The following is a 25,921-nucleotide window of genomic DNA, read 5'->3' as shown; positions in this document are numbered from 1 at the left end:
ATTACACCAATATTTTTTATGTTGACACATTTTTGATATCTCTTATAGGAGCCGAGATAATTGAGCTGAAACTTGATAGTGTGGGGACCTTATTTTACAGGTTTTACAGTATTATTGGATACGAAGTTTTGAGATTCCAATTTACGATAATCAAATTTAGCAAATCTATATTATTTTTATGACAGATCAGATCAAAGAAAAAACTTTAGAGAGCCAAAAAAAATACATTTTCAATTACCAATTCTGGCTTTTTCTGCTGGAAGTAGAAATAACTTTTTTGAAACTTTGCTTATTTGCATGACGATTTCAAAAAGTTTGGATTTTTCTGTACTTCGTTCTTCTTCACAAAACTTATTTTCCAAGAAAATCTGATAATTCCAGAATGTGATCTCTGGTGTAACTATCCGAACTACAATCTTATTCCTTTTAAAAAATCCAAAAGTACAGTCCTTCCGTCAGATTATGTTCTTCAGATTATGTTCTTCAAAGAAGAATTTTCATTCTGAAAACGGCACGAAAAAAAGTATCATTTGAAATTCAAATTTCATCGGATTTTCTGACCAGAAGGTCAAAAATCTTGAACGGGTGAAATAGAAGGGGAAATTGGAAAAAAAAAGAATAGAATCTCCCGTTTGTTTCATGGATCAGTGGAGGTTGTGAGAAGAGACAAAACTGGATTGTTTCGGGAGAAAAAATCCATCAGTTTTCTATGATGGGATGTAATATGGGTAAGTTTCAAAATTGTTTGATGTTTTTGTATTGTTATTTTTGTGTTCTGTAACATGTGTTCCTGAAAAAAAAACGGAAAGTTTATGCTATTTATTTACATACAGAGTTGCAAAAATAGAAACAGAATTTCAATTTCTTGTACATCGAAGAATTTTCTGCAAAAATCTTAGACAGATGCCACGTGGCAAGCTTGCTATTTCCTGGGTGACCTGGAAACAAGAAGTATTCTTACAGAATTAGAGAATTAATGTGAAGTTCACATGCAATTGGAAAACTAAAGGAAAGAAAGAAAGATGATGATCATTGAAGGTTATGGCGACAAAGACATAAATGAACCAAAATGATTTATTATCAATATACTATTTAGTCGTATCAGGATGCAGAACTATTTTCTATATGTGTACTAGAAAACAAGAACAAATGACAGAAGTTGGAATGATATCAGAGTTCTAGAAGTTTCGGTTTCGGATGAAACAAATAATAACAAAACTTATTTGATTAGAGAATATAACAGATGCTGTTTGTACCTTGTTAATATCCAGATTACATTATTTTATGCACCTGAAAAAAAATCCCAGAGTTATGAAAACTTTCAGAAGTTCAAATTTGTATTTTTCTCTCATCGGCTCTATTGAAATTATTCCGATCGTTGACCACTTGCAGGATTTTTTCGTTCTGTTATATGACCGGAAATTTGAAAAATAGTTTTCTGATAATTTTGACCATTTTTAGGAGTCTCGGGCTCGCCTGTCTAGTTTCCAATCACTTTGAAAATTGTTTAGAATGTAAAACAGACCTAGATTGAAAACTTTGCATCCATATAATTATTTCAAAGAGTTCGTGAATTCAAAATTTTTTATCGAGGTCTTTTTTACACCCTCCAATAGTTTCAAAATGATCGGAAACTTGCCGAGCTCCAGAGTCCTGAAAGTTTCAAAATGACTGAAAATCAACTGAAAAATACTTCCTTATATATCTTATTGGTCGGCACTGTAGACCCAAAAAAAACCAAAAAATCCCAACAAAATTTTCCTGAACTTATGCAGAAGTTAGCAATCGATTGACATACACTCTTGTCTGACTTCTTGGCTCCCGGAGACACTAAAATAAAATGTATTACATTTTTCGATGACATTTATAACTTTTTATTTCTCCTCTATTTCAAAACTTCACTATCATTCGCCTACCGTACTTTCTTCCCCCTCCCGGTCGTAAAAGTGCATAACATAAATTCTTTCACGTGAGAAAAAACTAAAACTGGAATTCTGAAGAAAAATCCGATCTTCTGAACCGATTATCAGCGAAATTTGTGGTTTCCGTTTTTTTATCGTAATGATGGGACTGTGATTCGAGATTCTAAAATAAGCAAACGAAGGCCAAATCTATAAATCTAGACGTAAAAGGAATCTCATTCTGCAAACGTCTTGTGATCATCCTGTTATGTGTTTTCTCTCTCTTCAAATGTTTTCTTTGTTTTCACACATCTAGGGATACGGTAGATGAAAAAGAAAAGAGCAAATATTTAGAGAGAAGATAATCAAGAGTGTTTTCAGTCTTTTTGTCAGTTATCTTTTTACTTTTCGATGTTTTCATGATTTCAAGGTACGTGTTATCTGTATTCCAAGAAGACTTTAGTCTTTTTGTTTTCCTTTTTTCTTCTGTAACTCTTTATCAAACTTCAGAGGTAAAAATGATAAACGGATAGAAGGGAAGATAGACATTTCTTGTGACGACGTCAAAAGTTCGACTTCCGACCATTGACTATGGGGCTTCTATCAATCACTTTTTGTCAGCGTTATCGGCGAGAGATTTGAGAGATTGACGATCGAAGTTAAAACATTTTCTATCTCTTGCAAATCGTGAGAAATTGCAAAATATTGGAATGTGAACTTTACAGAGGAAGCAAGAAGGCGTCACGAGTCGACGACGTTAAATTTGTCGGAAGTTTACTTTGATCCTATTCTATGTGTGGGTGTTAAAATTTCGAATTGTTTTTATTGTACCCTTTTGATGATAAGAAGGGATACTGTAGTGTAGTTGGTAATGAACGGTTAGTAAGGGGTGGGAGAAGATGAATAAAGTTTTTCATGTTGTGTACACTGATTGGTAAAGTACATGGTTACTGTGGTTCTTGAGAAAATGTTAAGGCCGTATTACAAAAAATCTGTGAAGCATAAACCAAGGCAGCCTGTTGTTCATAAATTTTTTAACACAGTTACCGTAAAAACTGTAAAATAAGGACCCCCACACAATAATGTTAAAGCTCAATTATCTCATTTTCTATGTAAGATTTCAAAAAGATATCAACTGATAAAATGTTTGTGGTATTATGGTAAAAAATGTATCAGTAGACATCTTCTTTTTCATCTTTGACAGGAACCGAGATAAATTTGCTCAAAGTTAAAAGTTAGGGACCCTTCTGTTACAGGTTTTACGGTATTCTACTAATGAGATAAAAAATAAACTAGGTTATCAAATAGTTGCACCTTTGGTTTTTTTTTAATAAGATTTTCCGCCATATTGCTGGATGCTCATACGGGAAAACGAGGCGCGCCAGCCAGGCTAGTAAAATATGAAAGTTAATTAGACGAAACAACTATGAGAGTCAATCAAACTTTGACGGATTACTGTATTTAAGGGACTGTTCTTGTTGGGAAGTAATACTGACACCTCTTACATCTTGCGAGAATTTAATTTTCAGATTTTCAGCATTGCATGCAGTTTGCAGTTATACTGTAAACGTTCCTACATCTCAACAAAATCTGAAAAACTATTTACGGTCCAAACATATCCAAATTAATAAAAAACATGGGCTGAATCAAAATAACTTCATTCCATCTCTCACCTACCTTCATCTTCTCCATTCTTTCAGAAGACGTCAAATCGATTCGTTCCCATTCTCCAGAAGATCGAAGCTCCATAACCTGGATCAAACTACTATCTTTTTTTTTCAGCATCATTTTTTTGATCAGGTCACTCCAAAAATAGAGCATTTCTTGATAAAAACTGTCCCAAATATAGCATCATTTACAGTTTTTTCATTCGCCGAGAATTCATATTTTTATTGATAAGAAAAGCGCTTCATGAACCTGGACTAGTGTCCGACAATAGCCTATACAACACCTATTTTTAACCTGTCTCTCTCGGTTCACACGAAAAAAATATGGGAAAAAAGAACTGATAAGAAAAAAGCCCCATGTTATCAGTGTGCTGCTTGGTGTTATACGGTGACCTAAAAATAGACACATCTCCCTTTTTTCTCAATTCTTTTGACCACCACAAAAACCCATTTGATGATAATGATAGGGTCTGAGAAGAGAGAGAAAGATGGAGAGGGATCTTGTATTTGGGAATACGGTTCGATCGGACAACAAATGAACTTCAGTCGTCATCAGATCGGAGACTATCGATATGAGATCGTCTCATGGTTTCAAAATAGAAATCAAAAAGAATAAGAAGATATTGAGAGAAGAGAAGAAAACGGAAATGATACTCTCATGAGATTTCCACGACAAAAAAGGAAAAGAGAGATACAGAAAAATTTTTGTCTGTTTAGGAGATGAAAAGTAAATATTGATAATAAGGTTTTTTTTTCGAAAATACGGTGGAGGGATCGTTAAAAATAATTTATTACTCTGTGAGAGAAAAACAGGATTCTGGTATAGATTTCAATAAAATTTTTTTGGAAGAAACGGGTTTCTCAACAGCTTTGAGACTCTAAAATGTTTTGAAAACAAATTGGATTACTGTAGACTGGAGCTCAAGTTTTTCAACGAATACAACATCCTCAAATACAAGTAAAACCACATCGTCGAAATTTCGTGACGAGGGGTTGATACAGTAAGAAACGGATCAAGAATTTCACAGAAATTCGTTGAAAAACTTTTTTGCTGAAAAAAATTGCTCAATTTTGGTGAAATATAAAGATTTTCAAGATTTTTGAACGAGAATTTACCGATTTTTTTGCTGAAAATTTTCGATAAAAAAGGCTTTAAAAATAGAAGGGCCCCTCTACTAAAATAGCTCTCCTGAGGTAATCTGGAACAATAGAAGGACCGGCACTTCTAGTTTCCCACGGTACCTCCGGAGGTCCGTCTATTACAGGGGCCCTTCAATTAGAGGAAGCTTTCTATTAGAAGGGCTCTTATTCCTATTGATGGGGTCCTTCTGATACAGGTTTTATGGTAATTTAAGTAATTTAAAAATCCTGCTTTCAGTCCAGGAACAGATAACAGAAATTTACATTTTTGGGAACCGGTGCATTTCTGGTTGTTACCAAGTGTAGTAAAATATGCCGCTCTCTCCGCAAAACCAGTTTGAATGTAGCTGCAGACTTCGACAGAAACCCTTAGCTATTGTCCAACCTGTTATAGAAGGGCCTTCCGGAGATACCTTGGAAGGGCCGGCCCTTCTAATACAGGTTTTACGGTATCCAATGTTCCAATTCTAATGGTTTATCAATCATGGCTCCGATAAGACTTTTTGGTATTCTAGTTTTGAGATGACGTCTAAAACTATACACCCAGGGTGTACCGTAATTTGTTTTGCCTATTCCAAAACCAGTAATTCAAAATGATGGGTTTTAATCCTTGATTACTGATACTTAAAAATATTTTCAGTTTTCTGAAATTCTCACGTCATCTACATCTGTTCATCATCTCAGAAACAAAGTAACCAATAGCCAACCCTTTTCTTACAGTACCTCTTATCCGTTTTGTTCCTCCCAATATCATACCAAAGAACAAGTTCGAATATGTACAGTAACCTTGCTAATATGATAATCTTCTTTTGTATTTTGTTATCAAAGTCGTTGAACTCACCACAATATCAGAAGGATCCTGATTGTCGAGGGATTTTGTTGTCTCTGATTTCATTTCTGTAAAAAAGAAAATCAAGAATAGAAGGAGTTAATAATAGGTTCAAAGATAAGAGAATTTCTGGAAATAGAAACTTTGAAAGGTAAAGGAGAGCCCAAGCAAACAGAGCGTATTTTATGGCTCCGGTGAGTAGGAATAGTAAATAAGAGAAGGAAAAACATTTCTGTAGATAAAGATAGTCAAATTGAGTGGAAAAGTAGGCGGAGACATTCTGATTTTACTACAAGGGAAACGGGAATCCGATGATGTGCTTCGGTTGGCGGTGGTGGTCGTCGGAAGATCGTCGATGACTTCGTGACGTTTTGAGGCAGTTGAAAGACCGAAGTTGATGGAATGCAGATCAAATCAGACAGTGTGGGAATTGAGGAGAGTCCAGAGACAACGGATAGGAAATGAAGATGATTCATACAGGTGTACGGTAGTTGATTCTACAAGTGTTGTCTGTTTGTTTGGAGGCTAGAAAATTGAACAAAAAACCCTTGGGTTTGGTTGGACATGAATAAATCTGAATATGAATCGGGAAATGTTCAACGCTAAAAATAAAAACACTACGTCGCTAGACAGAATGCGTACAGTATACTGTCCGGATTTTCGAAAATTGCGTCATGTGAGTTGAAATGCACTTGACTTTGAAGAATTTGTAGTATGTAGAGTGAGTTTTGAAAAACAACGACTTTAAATCGACGCTACTGACTTTTTGAAACATAATACAAACATGTATTCAAAACTTATTTATTTCATAAAGACATCAAAAACTTTGATTGGTCAATCAAAAATCGGGCTATTTATAGTTCCCGCGGAGCTATTTCTGGATTCATGAGTTTCAAATTATGACGAAATTAGTGAATTTGAAAAATAGAGATAGGGGGAAAAATATCCAACAAAAATAAATCGCTGAGCTTTCAGAGCATAAAAAGTACCTTCAAAAATATACCTGCAAAACCTGTAATAGAATGGTCCCTAACTTGAAACTTTGAGACAATTTAACTCGGTTCTTGTGAAAGATATCAAAACGTTGTCTACTAACAAATTGTTTATTATAATATCACAAACATGTTATTTGTTGACACATTTTTGATATCTTGCATAGAAGCAGAGATAAATCATCTTAAATTTGTGGCAGTGTTAAGCCCTTCTATTACGTGACCCTTTAAGAAAAAGTGAAGAGCGAACCAGTAAAAAATTAGATTGAATCGTCGCGCCGGAGGCGCACCAGCTAGCTGGTATTACCATAAGAAATTTATTAGTTGACAACTTTTTTTATATCTTTAACAGGCACTGAGATAAATCGGCTCAAAGTTAAAAGATGAGTGGCCCTTCTGTTACATGGTTATATGTAAAAAAAAATTTCAAATTACAGTTTATTTTTTTTTGTCTTTCTTTTTAAGTTCTCCGGCACAACTTGATGTCTGTAATTCATCCAAAATGTACAGCAGTCCCTTCATCATTCTATAATTTAGTACACCTGCACTGTTCTCTCTTCAACGCCATGACTGTCTTCATCCCTTCTGAATACCCTTGTCTGAATTGTCTTTCATCTTCGGAAGATCAATCAATCCAAACCGGAAGCACCCAAATATATCTATGAATAGAAACACTTGAAACAAGAAAAGCTCCTCCCTTTAATCAAACTTTTTTCCCGAAATAGGGCGAAAAGAAAACTGATAAAACGGTCGGCTGCTCCTGTCATAATTCTGCATTTTCTGACCATCGCAGTTCTCCGATCGCCGAGAATAGAAACTGAACAGATAGAAGTGATGAACTTCTGCCGTCTATTCATTCTCAATTGTCTCTCGCCGTCCGTCGTTGAACTGTTGACGTCACACGTCGTCTGAACTTCGGATCTTCTCATTCGATGCAGATCAATCTTTCAACTTGCACGCCTTCTATTCAATCGACTACTTTTCCCCCAACGTTTCAAAGTTCTGTTCCATTATGAAGTCTATTTGCGATTCTGTTTCTGCCTATTCCTACTGATTATGATTAGTCAGCAATCGGATGGTTTGTTTTAGCCTGAGCTATGTGTTATTGCATATTCATAGCTACTTGCTAAAACATACCAATCGAGTTGACTGACATTCTTTGTTATACGGTGAGCTACTTTCTTTCAGAAATTCTTTGACAACAACTACATATATTATATTTTCATATTATATTTTCCAAACATTGAAAAATTATGGAAACGTTTCTGATCAGAATCATAGTCATAGAAAGTCGTAGAATCGTATCACTCGCTAATTCACGATTTCAAAAATAGACTAGACAGGAAAGATTCGAAAAATGAAGGTCAACTTCGGAATTGGGTGGTCTGGTTGCGAAAACCTGAATTGTGATTAATTTTCAAACGATTTCCTTTTTTGACGGAATTCTAGGAATTTAATTGAAGAAAAGAAGCAATAAATGCAAAAAAAATGTTGATAAAACTTCATATGAACAAGCATTGATGATGTTTAAAGGACAGGAAATATTGAAACCATTGTTTTCAAATCGGAGACTTGGAGAGTTGTTTAAATTTAGCAAAATGAATATCTCAATAAAGCATAGAATTCAAATTTTAGTAGATCCAGATAGTTTGTCACAAATCCACGGAAATCAAAGTGAATTTTCAGATCTTGAAGAAACAATCAGAATACACCTCCTTCTCTTTTCCTAAAATTTCTTTTTTTTCTCCTGAAGATCAACTTTCCAAATTACAATTACTGTAAAAACCCCTGATAGAAGTGCGCATTGACTGTCAACTTTGAACCAATCGTTCTTGGTTCCTGTGAAAGATATCAAAAAATGATAAACATTTTCACAAAATATTGGTGCTAACGTTTTGTTAGCTCACCACTTCTTTTACAGAAACCACGAAAAATTGGCTTAAAGTTATAACTGGGGTTGTTAATTAACAACCCCAGTACAACTCTTCTGGTAATTTTATAGAAACAAATAGTTCTTATACGTACAGCGGCGAACGTTAGTGAGTGTCACTCTATACTTTTGTTTATAACTTTGCTCAAACTTGTCCGATCATTAAAAACTTTTTTGTTAAATGTAGCTGGGTTTCTAACAAAAGTTGTATAAGTTTTTCAAAACTCAACCAATTTTTGTGTCTTCTGAATCTTCACAGACGTGACGATGACTCTAGAAGCAAAAAAAAAATTTCCGTGAGAATTTTTTAAATGATTTGCTTTGTAATTAAAAATGTTTGGTATAGATCAAATATATACCAAAAAAATTTGAAGCGGTTTGAAACAATTGCTCTTGAGATGTGCTCACTGGAGCATAAAAGGTATGAATCTGGAGTTTGGCTATAACTCGGCTCAAAATGATCCAAATTTGCCCAAATTTTGAGAGAATGTGTTTCTTATAATGCTTTACAATGTAAATACAAAACTTTGTATTTTGGAAACAAAAATTTATTATTATTTTTTTCATTTTTATGTACCGAAGAGAAGATATGTATTTTTTTATTCCCAAAATACAAATTTTGTATGTTTAATGTGAAGCAATTAAAAACACACATTCTCTCAAAATTTGAACAAGTTTGGATTATTTTGAGCCGAGTTATAGCCAAACTCTTGAACCATACCTTTTATGCTCCAGTGAGCACATCTCAAGAGCAATTGTTCCAAACCGCTTCAAATTTTTTTTGGTATATATTTGATCTATACCAAACATTTTTCATTACAAAGCAAATCATTAAAAAAATTCTCACGGAAATTTTTTTTTGCTTCTAGAGTCATCGTCACGTCTGTGAAGATTCAGAAGATACAAAAATTGGTTGAGTTTTAAAAAACTTATACAACTTTTGTTAGAAACCCAGCTACATTTAACAAAAAAGTTTTTAATGATCGGACAAGTTTGAGCAAAGTTATAAACAAAAGTATAGAGTGACACTCACTAACGTTCGCCACTGTATGAATAACGTAAAACCTCACATCTTTGACAGGAACAGAAATAAATGTCTCAAAATTCGATTTTAAGGAGCCCTTCAATTACAGGTTATACGGTTTGAATTGTACTATCTGTTAATTGGTTATGCAATAAACAACATTCTCAGTATATTTATTTTCTCTTATTTCTCCTTTTCTTCAATGCACTATTTTATTTTCTCAGTCTCTCTTTTTTCCTGCCCAATAAGTTTATAAGCTCTTCTCTATTCACTCTTCTGGCCATATGCACTGACCGTGGACGTCTACTTCTCGTATCATTTCAGCACACAGATTTGCTCTTGCTTCTAATGCCATCCAGTTTCAACCAACATTCATAAAAAACCTTCCTCACATTTTTCTCTGTTATGAGTCTCCTTCTTCCTTCTTGTTCTTCCTTCTCTCTTCTCAAAAAAATCCCCAGCTTGCTTCCACTGGCTCTTGTCTCTGTTTCTCCAATTTCTCCATTTTCTCTCCGTGTCTCTCAATTCTCTTCTCGTTGTCTCCGTTTCCGTTCCCGCACGAACTTTCCTCCAACGATTTCACACAACCTTTTCTATGCCACATGATTCTTCTGTGAGGTTATTGATGTTCTGTTCTCTATTGGTTTCTGTTGTCCGTTTTTATTGTTATTTACTGATTTCAGCTTGGAAAACAACCACAAATATGGACGCCCGTGAAGAGCGTCGAGACCGTTCTAGAAGCAATTCATCCGCTTCATCCGGGAGACCAGGAGCATATGACAGCCCTCCTAGATCTCATGTTAATAGTGAAGATGAAGCAGAAAACTATCGAGACGACGGTGAATATGATTCAGATGGAGACACTGAGGTAGAGGACAATGGAGAGCCCGATGGTAACATTGTGAACAGATGGGCAGTGTTCAATGCTATGCCAGTCAGACGTCAGGAGGATAGCAGTGGGAGCAGTGATGCTGACGATAGTGATGATGACGATGTTGAAGACAGTGATGGCGGAAGCAGTGATGGAGACAGCAACGATGGAGAGAGCAGCGATGATGAAAGTAGAGATGGAGAGAGCAGTGATGGAGACAGTAGAAGTGATGGGAGCAGTAGGGAAGATAGCGACGGTCCAGATCCTCGGATTAATAGATCTGCCAGTCAAGAACGTTTGAATGATAAACTAATGATAAGGCATCTGCGAGAAGAAATTCGTAAAACGAAGCGACGATTGGACTCTGCTTACTTAGACTTGGAGGAATCTGAATATTATTACCGTCGCGAAAAGGAAGCTAAACTAGATTTGGAGAGAAGAGTCAGAAGTTTGGAAAAGGAGAAACAGGAGTATGAGTTGTATGTTTAATCGGGAAGCACGAGGAAGAAAGTATTTTTGATTAATTTCAGAGACTTCAGTAGCATGAATTGCGAGTTGACGATGGCAGAAGCAGATAACAAGTTCCTAACACACGAGAATGAAATGCTTTCTGATCTCGCCCAACAATATTTCCATTCCAAGGAACAGCAAATTAAGTGGGATTCAAGAAGATGTTTCTATCTTTTTCTTAATTTCCTCGTTTTAGATATAAGGATAGAGCAAAACGTCAGTTACGAAAAAGGAAGAAGGAGTGCAAAGATTTGGAAACGGAAATAAGTCAAATTGCAAACGCAGATGAATATAGGCGTACAATTGAATATGAACGAAATAGAGCTGACGGCTATCAAAATTTAATGCAACATATACATTTAATGTATCAGAACGATGAGCAACTCAGAAGAGAACAAGATCCTTCACCACTGCGTAGCTGTGAAATATGTCTTCAGAAATATATGGCTGTTGGCCGAGCAGTTCCACGCATTTTAGGTAAGATTTTGAGCATTTCGATTTTCTATGAACATGGAACATTTTCAGTGAAATGTGGTCATACTCTTTGCCATAAATGTGTGGAGAGTCTCAGGCCACAAGAACCAGAAGGTGTCAGATGTCCGTTTTGTCGAACTCTCACTAAAATATCCAGAAGAAAAGGCATTGAAAGCCTTCCTAAAAACTTTACACTTGTCTCATAGTAATTGTGATATCTACAAACATTCTCCTCCGTGTCAATGACATTATAGATTTGTTTCCAAAATAGAACAATTCTTCGTTATCAAATATTCTTCAAATCATACTGTAAACGGCCCCTGGCGGGCTTCCGTAGGTTCTGCTATAACTCCCGGTAGAATGAATATTTTAGATCAACAGAATTAGATAAAATAGAACTCGAGGATTACTACAAAACGATAATGTTTGAGAAGATGTATCTTGTCTATGAACGAAGTCACAAGCCATAAAGTGGCTGATCTGGCCCAGCTTATTTCAGCATGTCTAGTCTGTAACTTTGTTCAAACACAAGATACGTTTCTCAAACAGGATTTTTCTGTAGTGCTCGTCAAGTTCCATTATATCTAACTTAGTTGGCCAAAAATGTATATTCCGAAAGAAACTATGACAGGGCCATCGAAGACCCGCCAGGACTCCATTTGAAAAAAAACTCCACATTTATTCTACCACCCCATTGAACAAACTCGATTCTTATCATGTTCTACTGCAATTTTTTTCAATATTATAGACTAGAAGTCGTCAATATTCCTAATGAGGAAAATGCCTGTTCATTCAAATTGTATAAAGATAAATTCGTTTTTAATAAATATGATATGACCTTCAAAAAATGTGTTTTATTGAATATTTTGTCTGCTTCAAGATCCTATATCATGTAACGCTTTAAACTCAATTTCCTTGTTTTGATGTATTCTAAAATTCGATCCATCACAAAACCATGTACCAGAGATGCACGGACAGCCCATTGTCCGTTCTCCGGCCGTTTTTGGTTTTCCGCTGTCCGTGCCCGTTGTCCAATAAAACGTTTTGTTCGTCAGTTTGCCAGAAACATTGAAATTGGAATATTGGGTCTGTAAAAGCAGTTGATAGGGTGGACGACCACCCTTTCCTTTTCTATCACTATTTTCCATCGTTCATAAAAAAAATACTCGTTAAGTTTGAAAATTTTGTCCGTTGCCCGGACAAAAAAAATTGCTGTCCGTGCATCTCGGTTATGTACCCACACATATCCTTGTCTTACACTAGCGACAATGAAAAAGAAAGAAAGAGAAAGCGGAGGGTTGCCAATAGTAACGTTTTTTATTTTGTCTCTTTCATATGTACTAGCAGTGGATATTAATCAATCTCAATCGAAATGTTCTGAGCCACTAGTACTCTTTCCAACTAGAGAAACATTTTCTACGACAACATGCTTTATTTTAACGTTTTATGTTTTCCATAATGTTCCTATCGGTTCTGAGAACATAAAAAGAAATATTTATACAGTTTTCATACACATACACACATTTTCATAGCCACATATATTTTTTTTTTCCCCCGCCGATTTGCTTTTTGACACTTTCCTGGCACCGACACCACCCCCTCCTCTCTCTCCTTTTATGATTTTGCCGATTTCTCAAAGAAATATAAAAATCAGAAAAATAAAAGCACACAATTTTTCCTTTTACTGATTTCCTTTCGTTAATCTAAATCTATTCATCTCAGTTTCAATTTCAGGTGTCATGTCACCAAATGATACTGGGTTGACTCCTCGGAAGAGAAAGCCACCAGCTTTCTTTGATCCTTGTAAGTTTTGAAGAGCTTTATCTGATCCGATTGAGCGTCTTTAGCCTCTGCTTCGGATCCAGTCTTGTGAAAAAAAAGAATGTGAAGAAAAAGGAATGACTGGAAGCAAAACATTGACATTTTACAGCTTCAAAAAACGTCAAGAAACCAACATTGAACGAAGTTGAGCTGCTGAAACAGAAGTATGAAAATGCTGAAATGCTGAAACAGAAGTATGAGAATAAAAATAAGGTCATGAGAGAGAAGATGAAAAAGTTCACCTAGGAGAAAAACGAATGGCAGTTAAAAATTACAAACTCCCAGAGGCAACATGACTGGCAGATTACTAGTTTGAAGGTGATTATGAAAAAGAAACCAGACGTCTTGAAGCTTCAAATGAATTTTTCCGATTGAAACATTGAAGTTTAAAAATTCAGGAATTCAAAAACAAGAAATTTAGAAATTAAGAATCCCGGCAAATCAGAGTATGATTCCGGTATTCAGAAATTCAGGAATTCCGGGAAGTTCTAAAAGTTGGAAATTCAAGAATTCAAAATCACTGAATTTCACAAATCCTGAAATTCAGAACTTTGAGAATCTAAAATTCAGAAATTTAGAAATTCAGAATTGCTGTTATTCAGAAATTTGGAAGTTCAGGAGTTGTGATATATAGGGAATCAGAAATTCGAAATTCCGAAAACTCAGAAATTCCGAAATCTATAAATTCTTATATTCCGAAATTCATAAATTCGGAAATTGAAAAACTTGGGAAAACTGAAGTTTAGAAATTTGGGAAAACAGTAATTCAGAAATTCGTAAAAATGGGAGTTCAGAAAATCGAAACTTTAGGAAAACAGAGTTTGAGAAATTCATAAATTCAAAATTTTGGGATTCACGATTATCCGAAGTTCAGAAATTCGAGAATTCAGAAATTGAGAATTTCTTATGTTCAGAAATTCAGAAATTCAAGAATTCAATTTTCTTTGAAATTGAAATACTTTATTAAACCGCAAAATTAAGATCATTCCAAGTACGTTTCGATCAATTTTTCTATGGAATCGAACGTCTTCGGAAGTTTGGAGCTGCCAGTATCCACGAAGTACTCCACGTACTCGTCGTTGTTCACATACTCAATAATTGGAAAATGTCTGAAATTATAGTTACTAGAATCAGAAGATGTCGTTCAGAACGAACGTATAGATGCCTCTGGAAGACCTGAACACACATGCCAATGTGATTTCACTTTTCATGTTCTCGAGAAGAGGAGAAGAAGGCAGTTGGTGGTAAACGGCGAACTTTGAAAGTTCTAACTTTCCCTCTGCAACATGTCTTTGAGCGACTCCAAGGTATCCACGTGGTCTTCAAAATAGTTAATTGAATGCAAATAGGTCAACACTAATAACTCACAAGTTCGGAGTCTTATTCAGATTCTTCTTAACAACAATTTTCCAACGCATTCTACTGGAACTTTTAGATGACTCAACGCTGTTCATTGTTGCATCGACTTCTAGAATTTTCTCAAATCCCCAAGATTTGGATCTTGTGCGAATACGATCCATTATTTTATCGCTAGATTTTGACATTTTGACGTGTTTACTGCAGTTATCTGAATTCAAGTTTTCACTGAACCACATACGAGGTTTAGCCTGTTCTCTATAGAATACATGGAAAACTGCTAATCAGGAATTTCACGGAATATCACATTCGAACTTCCGCGCTTTTTTCCATCGAGGGACGCGGCCGCTGGAAGAGCGACCGCAGAGAAAATTTTAGCGCCAGGCGTCGAGACTTTGAAATGCTTTTTTTTGGAAATAGAGTTTTCAGCAGAAATTCTTTATTAATTTATCTTTTTTGACTCATTTTTCACTTTCCTTCAAATTTTGCTTTCAGATAATGGAGTCACGAAAGCGACAACTTTCCGATGTCGCTTCAGAAGATTTTGAAACAAAACGATTAAAAGTAGACGTTAAAGGTACTTTGCGCAGCTTTGATAGTCAATTTACTTCATAACTTATAATACTTCTATTCAGAAAATGTCAATGAATACAGCAACGATTCGTTCGATGACTTCTGTTCAACAATTTTGAAAAACTCCCCCGGAAAACGTAAACCTATTTATCCTTTGTTTCTGTCAGTAAGGCAATATCGATTTTCAGAAGACATTCCGAGACAAAGAAGCCAGAAAATACATTTAGAAGATGTTGATGATGACGATGATTCGTTTGATACGCCAGCCACAAGTTCTAAAGTACTCCCCACTCCCAAGAAATCAACGATAAAAGGTAAATATTCATAGTGTTGGCGTTTTGATACTGTATTACTTTTAATTTCAGACAGTGGTGTTGCTGGATTTCCGTGCTTATTCGACGATGACAACGTAGTCTACCTGACTGTGACAAAAGTCGACAAACGGGAAGAAGGGTGTATTGACCTGGAATGTGTCGATAAACAAAGAAAAACCAGAGTTATTTATCTGCAGGTATTTTACAATATTTAGTAAGCTTTTCGATGCATTCGTGTTCAGGATCAATGGGCCGAGCTGGACGTTGAAGTTGGAAATGCAATCAATCTGATTGCGCCCCAAGTTTGGGGTAACGATGATTACATCGTCAATAATCAGAAAGGAATCGTCATTTTGAATCCAAATGCTCTCGTGTCATGTACTGCCGTTGCTTCAGCTACGTTTTGTGCAAGAAAGACTATTTTGAACGAGAAATTCAAATTTGGTAACGCATCCAATAAGGCAATGCTTTTGGGAAATATTGTCCACGAAATATTTCAGGTAATAATCAAAACCGATTTCTGATTATTTCATGCTGGCAGTTTTCAGACAGCTATCACGAACAAGAAACGACCACTTGTTGACTCTGACCTTCTCAAAATTTGGACGACACAAGCACCGAAATATGCTGAAGATTTGGTTGCGCTTTCCTTCACTCCCACTTGTTTAGATGCCGAATTGCAACCCTATTTTTCGGTGCGGGACTATTGTATACGAACTGAAAAAATAAAGAAATGTATTACAGGTCATCTGCAACTGGATCAATAAACACTATCCGACTTCTACTGGCTTATTCACAAAACGAGAGCCGTTGCCATCAAAATCCCAATTGCTAGAAGTGCATGACATCGAGGAAAATATTTGGGATTCGAAGCTGGGTCTAAAAGGAAAAGTCGATGTGACTATGAGAACGAAATCGAAAAAAGGAATGGAGTCTCTTGAGTTGAAAACGGGTAAAAGTAGTCAGTCGAGTGAGCATGCTGGTCAGGTGCTACTCTACTGCATGATGCAGTCATCACGTTATGAGCAACCGATTGGACCTGGAAACATTCTTTATTTGAAAGTAAACAATCGATATCCGAAGTGATCACAAGGATTATTCCGCTTTTTTCAGGATGGTATATCTCGCTGTGTTAATCCCCGCGCTCCTGAACTCTCTGGAATTCTTCAGCAGAGAAACATGCTTTCTGTTTCCTTCGAAGACCCAACAACCAACAAACTTCCTGCTCCTCGTCAGGATAGTAGATTCTGTGGCAAATGCGATCATAAGGTCATGTGCTCATTCTATCAAAAAAATGAAGAAAAATTCGTAAAATCCAATGACTCTCTGAAAGATTTTGCTGAGCGAGAGATGGCTCATTTGGAACAATCACATATGGGTATGTCGAAAATTTCAAAAGTTATCTCAACCAAACTTGTCTACAGATTACGCATCAAATTGGATTCGCTGGATATCTGCTGAGTGGAAGTGCGAACGGGAAAGAGTACAGGTCCAAAATAAGGATCTATGGCTGAAAAGTATAGAAGAGCGAGTCGAAGAAAAAACTTGCATCTCGGATTTACATTCAATATCCGAAGAGATATCCAATTCGCAGAGAGTAATCATCACCTTCTCACGGAAGTCTACTGTAACTGATTCACCTTTCCGGCCTGGCGATGTTTGTCTTTTATCCAACAAGAAAAATGTGGCAATTGCATTCACTGTCATCGATTTTGTTTCGGATGATGTTATCAAAATTTCATCGGACAAAACAGTTAAATGTCGTTACGATGCTCCATTTCACCTCGACAAGTATACCAGTATGAGCACTCATTCGACAACTCTTGGAAATCTTGTTTATTTCTTACAGAACGACGAGATAGGGTTGAAAATATTAAGCTAGGCCTTCTCCTACAAATTGTTTTTTTCCAGAATGCGGTTACGAAATGTGCTTGTCGATTTGCTCCCACCTGCCATAGTGGACATCAATGGAGCTAATATCAGCGCTGCGGTTAAGAAAATAATCATCAAAGCGAAGCTGAATAATGAACAGCGGAGAGCAGTTGTTCATGCATTAGCTACTGAAGATTACATGATTGTTGAAGGACTTCCTGGATCTGGTACTGGAAAAACTGATTGAAGGAAATTCAACTTTTCGTTTTTCAGGAAAAACTACGCTCATCTCTGTACTCATTCAGTGCCTGGTAGCTACTAACAAGAAAGTGCTGTTGACTGCATTCACTCACTCGGCAGTTGATAATATTTTGGGAAAACTAACAAAGGTATGAGCTATAAACGTTTCCCAGTTTCATTTTAACTGTGGTTTTCTAGGAAGTATCAAACGAAAAGATTCTTCGCCTCGGAAGCAGCTCAACGATCAAGGACGACGTGCGGACGTTGACATTGAAGTCAAAACTTGAGGGTGAAACATCTGAAGACTACTACGTGGCAGTGAGACGCGTGATGAAAACTACGGTAGTAGGTCTTGCCAGCTTTCCTTTTGGAATTCAGTTGTTTCAGCCAATCGTAGCTTGCACTTGCCATCATGTCCCTCGAGAACTTCTCTTCTCATATCGTCATTTTGACGTTGTTATAATTGACGAAGCATCGATGGTACTCGAGCCACTTCTGCTTCCAGTTCTTGCCACGAGCAAGAAATTCGTACTCGTCGGAGATTGTCAGCAGCTGACGCCTCTCGTAGTCTCAAGAAAAGCAAAGTAGGAATCAAAATTATTTTTTTGTGTTAGCGATATCGTTCCTATGTTTTTAGACAAGAAGGGGCAAGTATCTCTACAATGGAAAAGCTCCAGAAAAACCACCCAACTGCTGTGGTGTCACTGACATCTCAATACCGTATGAACAGAGAGTTATCAGCTCTCTCCAGTAAACTATTCTACGAAAATCGGCTCATCTGTGGAAACGAAGCGGTATCTAGAAGCTCTCTTGATAGATCTGGAAGCTATGCGGTTCCAATAGACCTCGATGGTAATTTCTGTTTCGGTTGGTTTCATAAATTATCAAAATTTCAGATCATATCCGTAAAGCTCTTTCTGGAGATATCGCCGACTCCTGCGTGTTTTTGGATACCCAAAGTCCCATAAATCATTCGATGCAATGTGAAAATGGAGAAAGCTGTGGGATGAATAACGATGGAGAAGCCAAAATCATCTCAGAATTATGTCAGCGATTCATTGAGGTAACCGAAAAAGTTGTTTTTTGAAAGTAATTTTCTTCTTCAGAGTGGAGTGAAACCAAATGAAATTGGAGTGATGTCTGCATATAGAAAACAAGTTGATCACATTCGCAATGTTGTTAAAAACGAAGATCTTGAGGTGAATAATGGGAAGAGTATTATATATACTAGAACATTGTTCTTTCAGGTGAATACCATCGATTCCTACCAGGGACGCGAGAAACGAGTCATCATTTGGTCGTTGACATGGACTGATAATTCTGATAAGAAAAGCGAGCTTCTTCGAGACGAGCGACGCATCAACGTTGCACTCACTCGAGCTCGTCAAAAACTGGTCGTCGTGGGATGTAAGAAAAGCGCCGAGTCGATTCCAGTTCTTTACAGATTCTCACAACTTCTCACAAATCATCTCACTGTTCCTCACTGATATACTGTGCCATAGAACTTATGTCAAATTTACTAGATTTATTTTTTTACTGTTTTATAGTTATTTCGAGGTATAGATTCATACCGGTAACAATGAATTATTTTGATTTCAATTTGTTCTTCCTGGTGGTGGGGCTTGTGGATAAAATGTCAGCTTTGGCATAACGGGAATCGTGTTTAGTAGATTGTTGAAAGACGAAAACCTTTGATTCCTGGCTGGAATGTCGAATTTGGAAGCTTCAGAATGGATGAGATGAACTCACGTCGTAGTTTATAAGTTGCATAACAGAAAACATCATCAATGAGTAGGAGGATTATGATAACCAGAAATAGGAGTGAAATGCGAAAAGCCATCGGAAGAAATGGAGCACACTCGACAATGAAGAAGCCCTTTCGCGGCCTATCACTTCTCGTTATTTGCACAACCTAAGACGGTCACTATTTACTGTCAGAAACCGAGACGAACAAAAGGATGAGACTCTGGGGAGCAAGGTGGGAGGAAAATTAGGAAAGAAAACAGTGGTCAGATTTAGGAAATGACAGTAGTTCGGTGTGTTTCGTTGGAATTAGAAATGGAAATGGATGTCGGTTGAAAAAGAAGATACCATACCAGATACCACATGTTCCCAATAGACTAATAAAAACTTATAAAGAGAAGAAATTAGTAAAAGCTAAAAATTCAAAATTCCAGAATTTTTGGAACTGTGATTTTAGAACTCGACAATTTCTCAATTTCCGAATTTTCTATTAGGTTGGCAAATAAGTTTCTTTCGACTTTGAACGCTCAACTTTGAGAATTCATATCTGGTCAGTGGGACTGTTTTTCTTGGCGGATGTTTTTTGTTAGATAGAGTATCTCACGGACTTGGTGTACACACTTTGCCTCATTTCTACTTTTTTTCGTTGGCGAGCATGTCACTTGCTACCATCCCTTACCGTCTACACTTTCAAAATGCCATTTTATTTTTATTTCTTTCTAGTTTGAAAAGCGATGTTCACAAGAAATAGAAAGAAATAGATAAAGAAGGATCTTTTACTGTCCCTACCATCGAGCATTGGACCGATCGATTTAAAGTCAAAAATTCAGAATCGAAAGACGGAACTCGTTCCGAAAGTTGGACTTGAACCTATCGAAGATTACTATTGAAGCGGGTCCGTTTCAAACCACTTGTAAAATGTGAAAGGCATTGTCCATTAGTCAGCCAAGTATTGTGAACTGATTGAAGTCTCTTGGCGACTTGAAGAACCGAGTCGATTCGTACCCTATGTTTTGAAGGACTATGATATGGATCACCACGTAGACATAAGCATGTTTCTACTATCATTTCTTCACACGTTCAGTCGGGTGGATGGTCTATTTACCGTAGATGGAGAGGGGGTAAGTTACTCTATCAATCCATCCACTGACACTTCCGAAGTGTCAGTGGATGGACGGAGAAGAGCTAGCTCTGGACGTTCCGAAACCTAAATTTTCCGGGAAAAAGGGGATCCATTGTGTTTGTTGGTATATCAAAAGAGTGGAGACTGGGAACTTTAACATGAAGGTACCACTATAACTGCCACCTTGTACACTGTACGATAGGAAATATTAGAATAGAAACGAGGAGAAAATATCAAGGTTTGCTTCCGGCAAGACAATGAGAAATCGCCTTTGACTAGAGCGATCAGCTAAAAATTCATGTCGTTTGGCTGGACTATTCTTTTTTACTCATCGTGTTCTCCGGTCGTTGCTCGTTCTGATTACTGAATGTTTTGAGTTTTTCATTACCATCTTGATATAAAATACTTCAATTAAAAAGATGACATCAAAAAGGAGTTGACCCACTTTTTCAGTCGCAACTCTCTTCGTTCTGGGCCGATGGAACACAGAAATTTCCGGGGTGTTGGCAGACAACTATAGATGTTCATGAACACTACTTTCATTGATCTAGCCCCCTCCACTTTGAGAAAAATTCGATGAAATATTTTGCCGAAATCGAAAGAAACTTATTTGCCAATCTAATAATTTCTAAATTTGTTGGAATTTCAGATTTTTAGATTTTCAGAATTTTTTCCCGGAACTTCAGAACTTCTGAATTTTGATATTTGAGATTCTGTAATCTCAGAATTTCATAAATTCGGAATTTTGAATTTTAATATTACAGAATGAAATTTTCGAATTTTTCAAAACACTGAATTTCAGTTGTCTTAATTTCTGATTTGTCAAATTTCTGATTTTTTGGATAAAAATTTTTTGAAAATGAATCGTTGAAAAATAGAAGACCATCTCTGATAGAAGCCCATCCTGAAAAGAAGGTTGAAAAACAGAAGCCCATGGGCTTCTATTAGAGGAAATACGGTAACCTTAGCTTATGATCTTACATTAGCCTAAGAAGTTAGAAGGGTGCTGGGCCGCAAACGACTCTTACAAAAACCGTCAACTTCGAGCCTACACATCTCATTCACTGTAGATGATATTAGAAAATGGTCAACTGACAAAATATTTATCATTACATCAAAAAATTTTGCCAGTTATTTCACCATTTTTGATATCTCTTACGGGAACCAAGATGTATTGGGTCTAATTTTGAAATTAGGAAATGAAAATAGTTCGGTATATTTCGTTGAGATTGGGGGTGCAAATGAATGTCGATAAAAAAGATAGATACCGAATGAATGCCATTATATAAATCGAAATGTAAGGAACTACAAGAGAGATCAACCCTTTCATAAATAACTTTTTTTCATGTCTCAACCCCTTCGAAAGTTCTCCAGATTTAAGCAGATCAGTTCGGATTGAATCAGCCAATGAAACCTTTACAAGTTGTTAATTCACGCATCAACGCTATCGTTCGCATTCTGTTCCTCGAATCGAATGTCTCCGTAGTAAAGTCTTTTCAACACTTATAATTAGCCGGTTACTGTAAACGTTCTTCTCATTCTTCTCCGTATTGTCAATTCTTGATTTCCCATCGAACCAAATCGCCGGGTTGTACCCGTCGATGAAGAATGCCGGCCCTCAAGCTGTTTGTGTATGACAAAGAATGAAAGATTTGAAGACAGAAGAAGAACAAGAAGAGGAAGCCAAGAGACAACTTTTTCGTGCGCGACACTTTGAAAAAAAAGGTAATGGGTAAGAAGACGAGCGTGCACACAAACGATGCCGCCATCTCAGAAGTGTATGGTTTTGGCGCATTGTGTTGTGTGAAAACGGGACAATTCAATCTAATTTCTAAGGCGCTCTCCCCCCGTTCGTTTTGACGAACGGATGGCGCCTCGACGATTGACAACACACTTGAATGGGAGGTCTCTCTTCTGAAGGTATGGTAGATGATGGGAAGTTGTGAATAGAAGAACCTGTCAGCACCTGGAAAGATGTGGGTCGAGAAGAAATAAAAGTAGGCGGGAGCAAGATGGGATGAAGTAGACTTTGGAGATCAATGCGTCAGATGTCGTATACAAAAAAAACTGAAGGGGATTCAAATTCCTAGAAGCAATTTTCTGTTTAGACCACTGATACCATTTTTATTGAGGCATATGATCTTTATACTGGTTTATCTCCGTTTCCGCAAATTTTCCATTTGTCCACGACTGTGCTTCTTACAGAAATTGTGGTTTGCACACAGAAAGATCTTCGCAGAAGTTCTAAAAACCATCTCATTATCCTTATCTGATTACAAAGGTCTAAAGGCTCCTGTGATTCGGATGAAAAGTTCCCAAAAAAGTCGAAAAAACATCATTTCAAATAACGATGGGATAGTACAGATATTCTCAGAGAAAGTCATACTTGTTTATAAGAAACTGAAAATAAAACTTCCATCATTCATAGAAACATTCTGGCATTCTTCTTCTCTGTACAGTATCTCTTCTGCCCACACTCAAATATCTTTTCGCCCTCCTAAAAAATTGTTACAATTGGAGTATAAGAAGAAATTATTTCGAAACAATGTACCACGAGAGAGAGAGAGCACTTTCCACTTGAAAACATACTTCAATCGCCTTCTTTCCTCTCTCGCCAGTCACATTCCATGACTCATACAGTAGTCTTCTTCTGATTTCTTCTACTCCTTTCCTTCTCCTGTATATTGTCTTAGCGGGTCCGTCGCTTTGTTCCTCTTCATTTTTTGATGCTTCAACACTTCTCTCTATCAACAAAATGACACATTGCTCCCTATCGTCTTATTGCTTTCTTCTTGAAAAAAACTATCCTTCTTCTTCTTTGTTTCTTGTTTTGATTCAAAAGTTTCAGTTTTTCTTTGTCTCTTTTTAACGAAGAAGCTTCAAACAATTGTTTTGAATATAACAGAGACACTGAAAAAACGAGAAATCGATGATGAATAATTGTGTGTTCCCTCTTGCTCAACATCTTCTTTTTTGTTGAAGAAAGTTATATTTCAAAATTTGAACGAAGTGAAAGGAGCGGATGGAGATATTTTCTGAAGAAATATTAACTTCAGAACGATAAAATTAGTGAAACTGTCATAACAGTGATAATGAACAATACTTTTTTAGTCACATTCATAACGAAATTTGGTCAATGAGAAATGAGTTTTGGACTAAAAATATTTTTGTCTGAATTCGGAAAACATTTTTTATTCTGGATTTTCAGCAAATGTGTTAACATTTGTTCGAACAACCGTGACTATCAATGCAAAAAATAAGCATGATATGTGTTTTTCAGAACTTTTATGCACACCAGAAACCTCAAAATTCCGGATTTTGTATTTCGGATTCCGGGCTTTTCTTTGTTCCGGATTCCATGAAATTTTTATTTGTCCGGATTCCGGATTCGGAGAAAATAATTTTATTCCGGATTCCGGATTCCGGATTTTGTTTTTCAAAAGTCATTCCGGACATCTCTGGTGGGCTTCTATAAGAGGGAATACGGTATAAACAGTTAAATGGAAGAGAAATGCCTGTGGCCGTGGTCGAAGGTCCCACACCGACAACTACAGTAATCTAAAAATATATTTATGTTCCGGATTTATTATCTCGATTTTGGTGCGCTTTCAGTTAGTTTTCCCACTTTCAAAAATGGTTTTTTCCGACAAAAAACGGATAATAGAAATATTTTTAGGTTACGGTACTCGTCGCAGTAGTGAACAGACTTATTTCGAATGTCTTAAGAAAAACACAGTGCACTGAAGCTTTCAAAACCCCTCAAAATCCGAATCCCCCCAAAAAAGAAAGTGAGGTCCTACATATTAGTTGTTGCATGAGTAGAAGCATGCAACAAATACTATTTGTTCACATCGTAATCTCTCAAGACGAGGTCGTCTGTTCTCACGCGATACACTCCAAATGTTCTAAATTTTTGTATGTTTTGATATAGGAAAGCCCCACAATCTAAAAGAGTAAAATCTGGCATAGCCTGGCTTCCCAAGCAGTACATTTATTACAAAATGCCGTCTTCAAGACTTCTGGAAAACATTTTGACTGAAATACCAACAAATGTGTAGGCTTTATTACAAAAAATTCAACTGTGGATTAAATTCAATTCGATAGACTGAAGTCGAAGAGACCCCTAATCTATGTAAAGACATTTATGAATGTCGGAGAAGCAAAAATATAAATTACTTGCCTCGGAAAACTAGGAAATCCTTATATTTTGTTGAAGCTAGTGCGGTTTCAATTTTAAAAGCTATCAGGAAATTTATTCATTCTTACCTATGTTTTCTCTTCAGTGTGCCAAAACTTCTGAAAAAATAATCTTGTCTATCATCTGTGCCAAAAGGCATAATGTCTTTTTGGTTATTCATTGGAGGCTGATTTCAAGAAAATCAAAAAGTTTTCAAATGAAGCTCAAATTGAATTGAACAGAACTCAAGCTGATCTACGGAATCATAACCACAAATTAAAAAAATCAAAATTATACGAAATGCAAGATTCACAGAATTCCGATATACTGTACAACCTGTATTAGAAGGGACCCTTAACTTTCAACTTTGAGCCAATTTATCTGGGTTCCTGTCAATGATATGGAAAAGTTGTCAACTGATAAAATGTTTATCTAAATATCACAAACGTTTCACCAATTGACACATTCTTGATATCACGCATAGGCGCCAAAAAAAATGAGCTCAACCTTGAGAGTGTGGGGGCTCTTCTATTACAGGTTGTACGGTATTAAACTTCCCTTTCTTACAAAAACTTCTCTCACATTTTTTCTATTTTTCACTCTCCTATCATCCCCTCAATTCTCTCAACCTTTCTTTTTATGAATATTCTTAAATATTCCAAATCATCCTCTCTTTCTCTCCTCTTCATCATTTTTTTTCTTCAAACAACCAAAACTATATTTTATGATCACCTCATTGCATCTCATTCTCAAACACCACTCCCTATACTTTTAGACCCCTGCGCTTCACATCTACCGCCACCTTTCAAGAGTCAATTTCTATGTTTTATTATCGCGCTCCTCCGGGGCAGCTTCATGATTATTATTACAGTTCAGCCGCACCTCTCTTTCTCTACAAGCACAAGAGATTACAAGAGAAGAGAGTTCGTGTTTCCCATCATTGTCCCTTTTCTTTTCTTCTTCTCGTTCAGTTCCAGTTTCAGCATCACATCAATATTCGTCCAACCAATCCATTCAAAAAGTCAATTATCACTGCCTTAGGGCGACAACAGGACGACAAACAGACTTCGTGACTCATTTCTTCTGAACTTTACGCATCTCTTCTCTCTCACAACAGAGCCCCTTAATAACCTATTCCATTGTTGTCAATTAGCAGCATGACGTGGCAATAAAAAGTTAACTTTTGGTGTTGCTCTCTCCCTAGATCCACCGACACCTAAGACTCCGCCCACTCTTCTCCTCATCTCCCTCCTCTAGATACTTCAAACAACTACTCTTGTGTCTGTCTCCCTCTCTCCCCCCTTCTGATGTTCTTCTCGCTCGCCCATCTTCTTTTCTCTTACTACTGTAGGCAGTTTGGCTGC

At 36.6% G+C, this 25,921-nt stretch overlaps 4 protein-coding genes across 4 annotated transcripts; 2 read left to right on the top strand and 2 right to left on the bottom strand.

Moving 5' to 3' along the window:
- Positions 1-1,767: 1,767 nt before the first annotated feature.
- On the bottom strand, positions 1,768-5,603 carry CBG25561 (the record flags this gene model as incomplete). Its single annotated transcript, XM_045242270.1, has 3 exons — positions 1,768-1,830; positions 3,579-3,653; positions 5,550-5,603. The coding sequence occupies 3 exons, from the start codon at positions 5,601-5,603 to the stop codon at positions 1,768-1,770; spliced, it is 192 nt and encodes a 63-aa protein (XP_045098100.1).
- Positions 5,604-10,186: 4,583 nt separating this feature from the next.
- On the top strand, positions 10,187-11,544 carry CBG25560 (the record flags this gene model as incomplete). The annotated part of the gene is made up of 5 exons (XM_045242269.1): positions 10,187-10,439; positions 10,617-10,833; positions 10,885-11,010; positions 11,061-11,341; positions 11,390-11,544. The coding sequence occupies 5 exons, from the start codon at positions 10,187-10,189 to the stop codon at positions 11,542-11,544; spliced, it is 1,032 nt and encodes a 343-aa protein (XP_045098099.1).
- A 2,597-nt stretch (positions 11,545-14,141) lies between these two features.
- CBG25559 lies at positions 14,142-14,703 on the bottom strand (the record flags this gene model as incomplete). The annotated part of the gene is made up of 3 exons (XM_045242268.1): positions 14,142-14,268; positions 14,315-14,479; positions 14,528-14,703. 3 exons carry the CDS (start codon positions 14,701-14,703, stop codon positions 14,142-14,144), a joined length of 468 nt encoding a protein of 155 aa, XP_045098098.1.
- Positions 14,704-15,013: 310 nt separating this feature from the next.
- Cbr-dna-2 lies at positions 15,014-19,001 on the top strand (the record flags this gene model as incomplete). Its single annotated transcript, XM_045242267.1, has 14 exons — positions 15,014-15,092; positions 15,151-15,402; positions 15,454-15,599; positions 15,645-15,902; positions 15,951-16,097; positions 16,147-16,464; positions 16,516-16,780; positions 16,827-17,265; positions 17,314-17,501; positions 17,548-17,663; positions 17,713-18,098; positions 18,152-18,381; positions 18,411-18,577; positions 18,621-19,001. The coding sequence occupies 14 exons, from the start codon at positions 15,014-15,016 to the stop codon at positions 18,999-19,001; spliced, it is 3,372 nt and encodes a 1,123-aa protein (XP_045092118.1).
- Positions 19,002-25,921: the final 6,920 nt, after the last annotated feature.

The sequence above is a fragment of the Caenorhabditis briggsae genome (genome assembly GCF_000004555.2).
Source record: "Caenorhabditis briggsae complete genome, chrII, whole genome shotgun sequence".
NCBI lineage: Eukaryota > Metazoa > Nematoda > Chromadorea > Rhabditida > Rhabditidae > Caenorhabditis > Caenorhabditis briggsae.
Note: the sequence above shows the minus strand (reverse complement) of the source record. Positions and strands in the feature narration are given on the sequence as shown.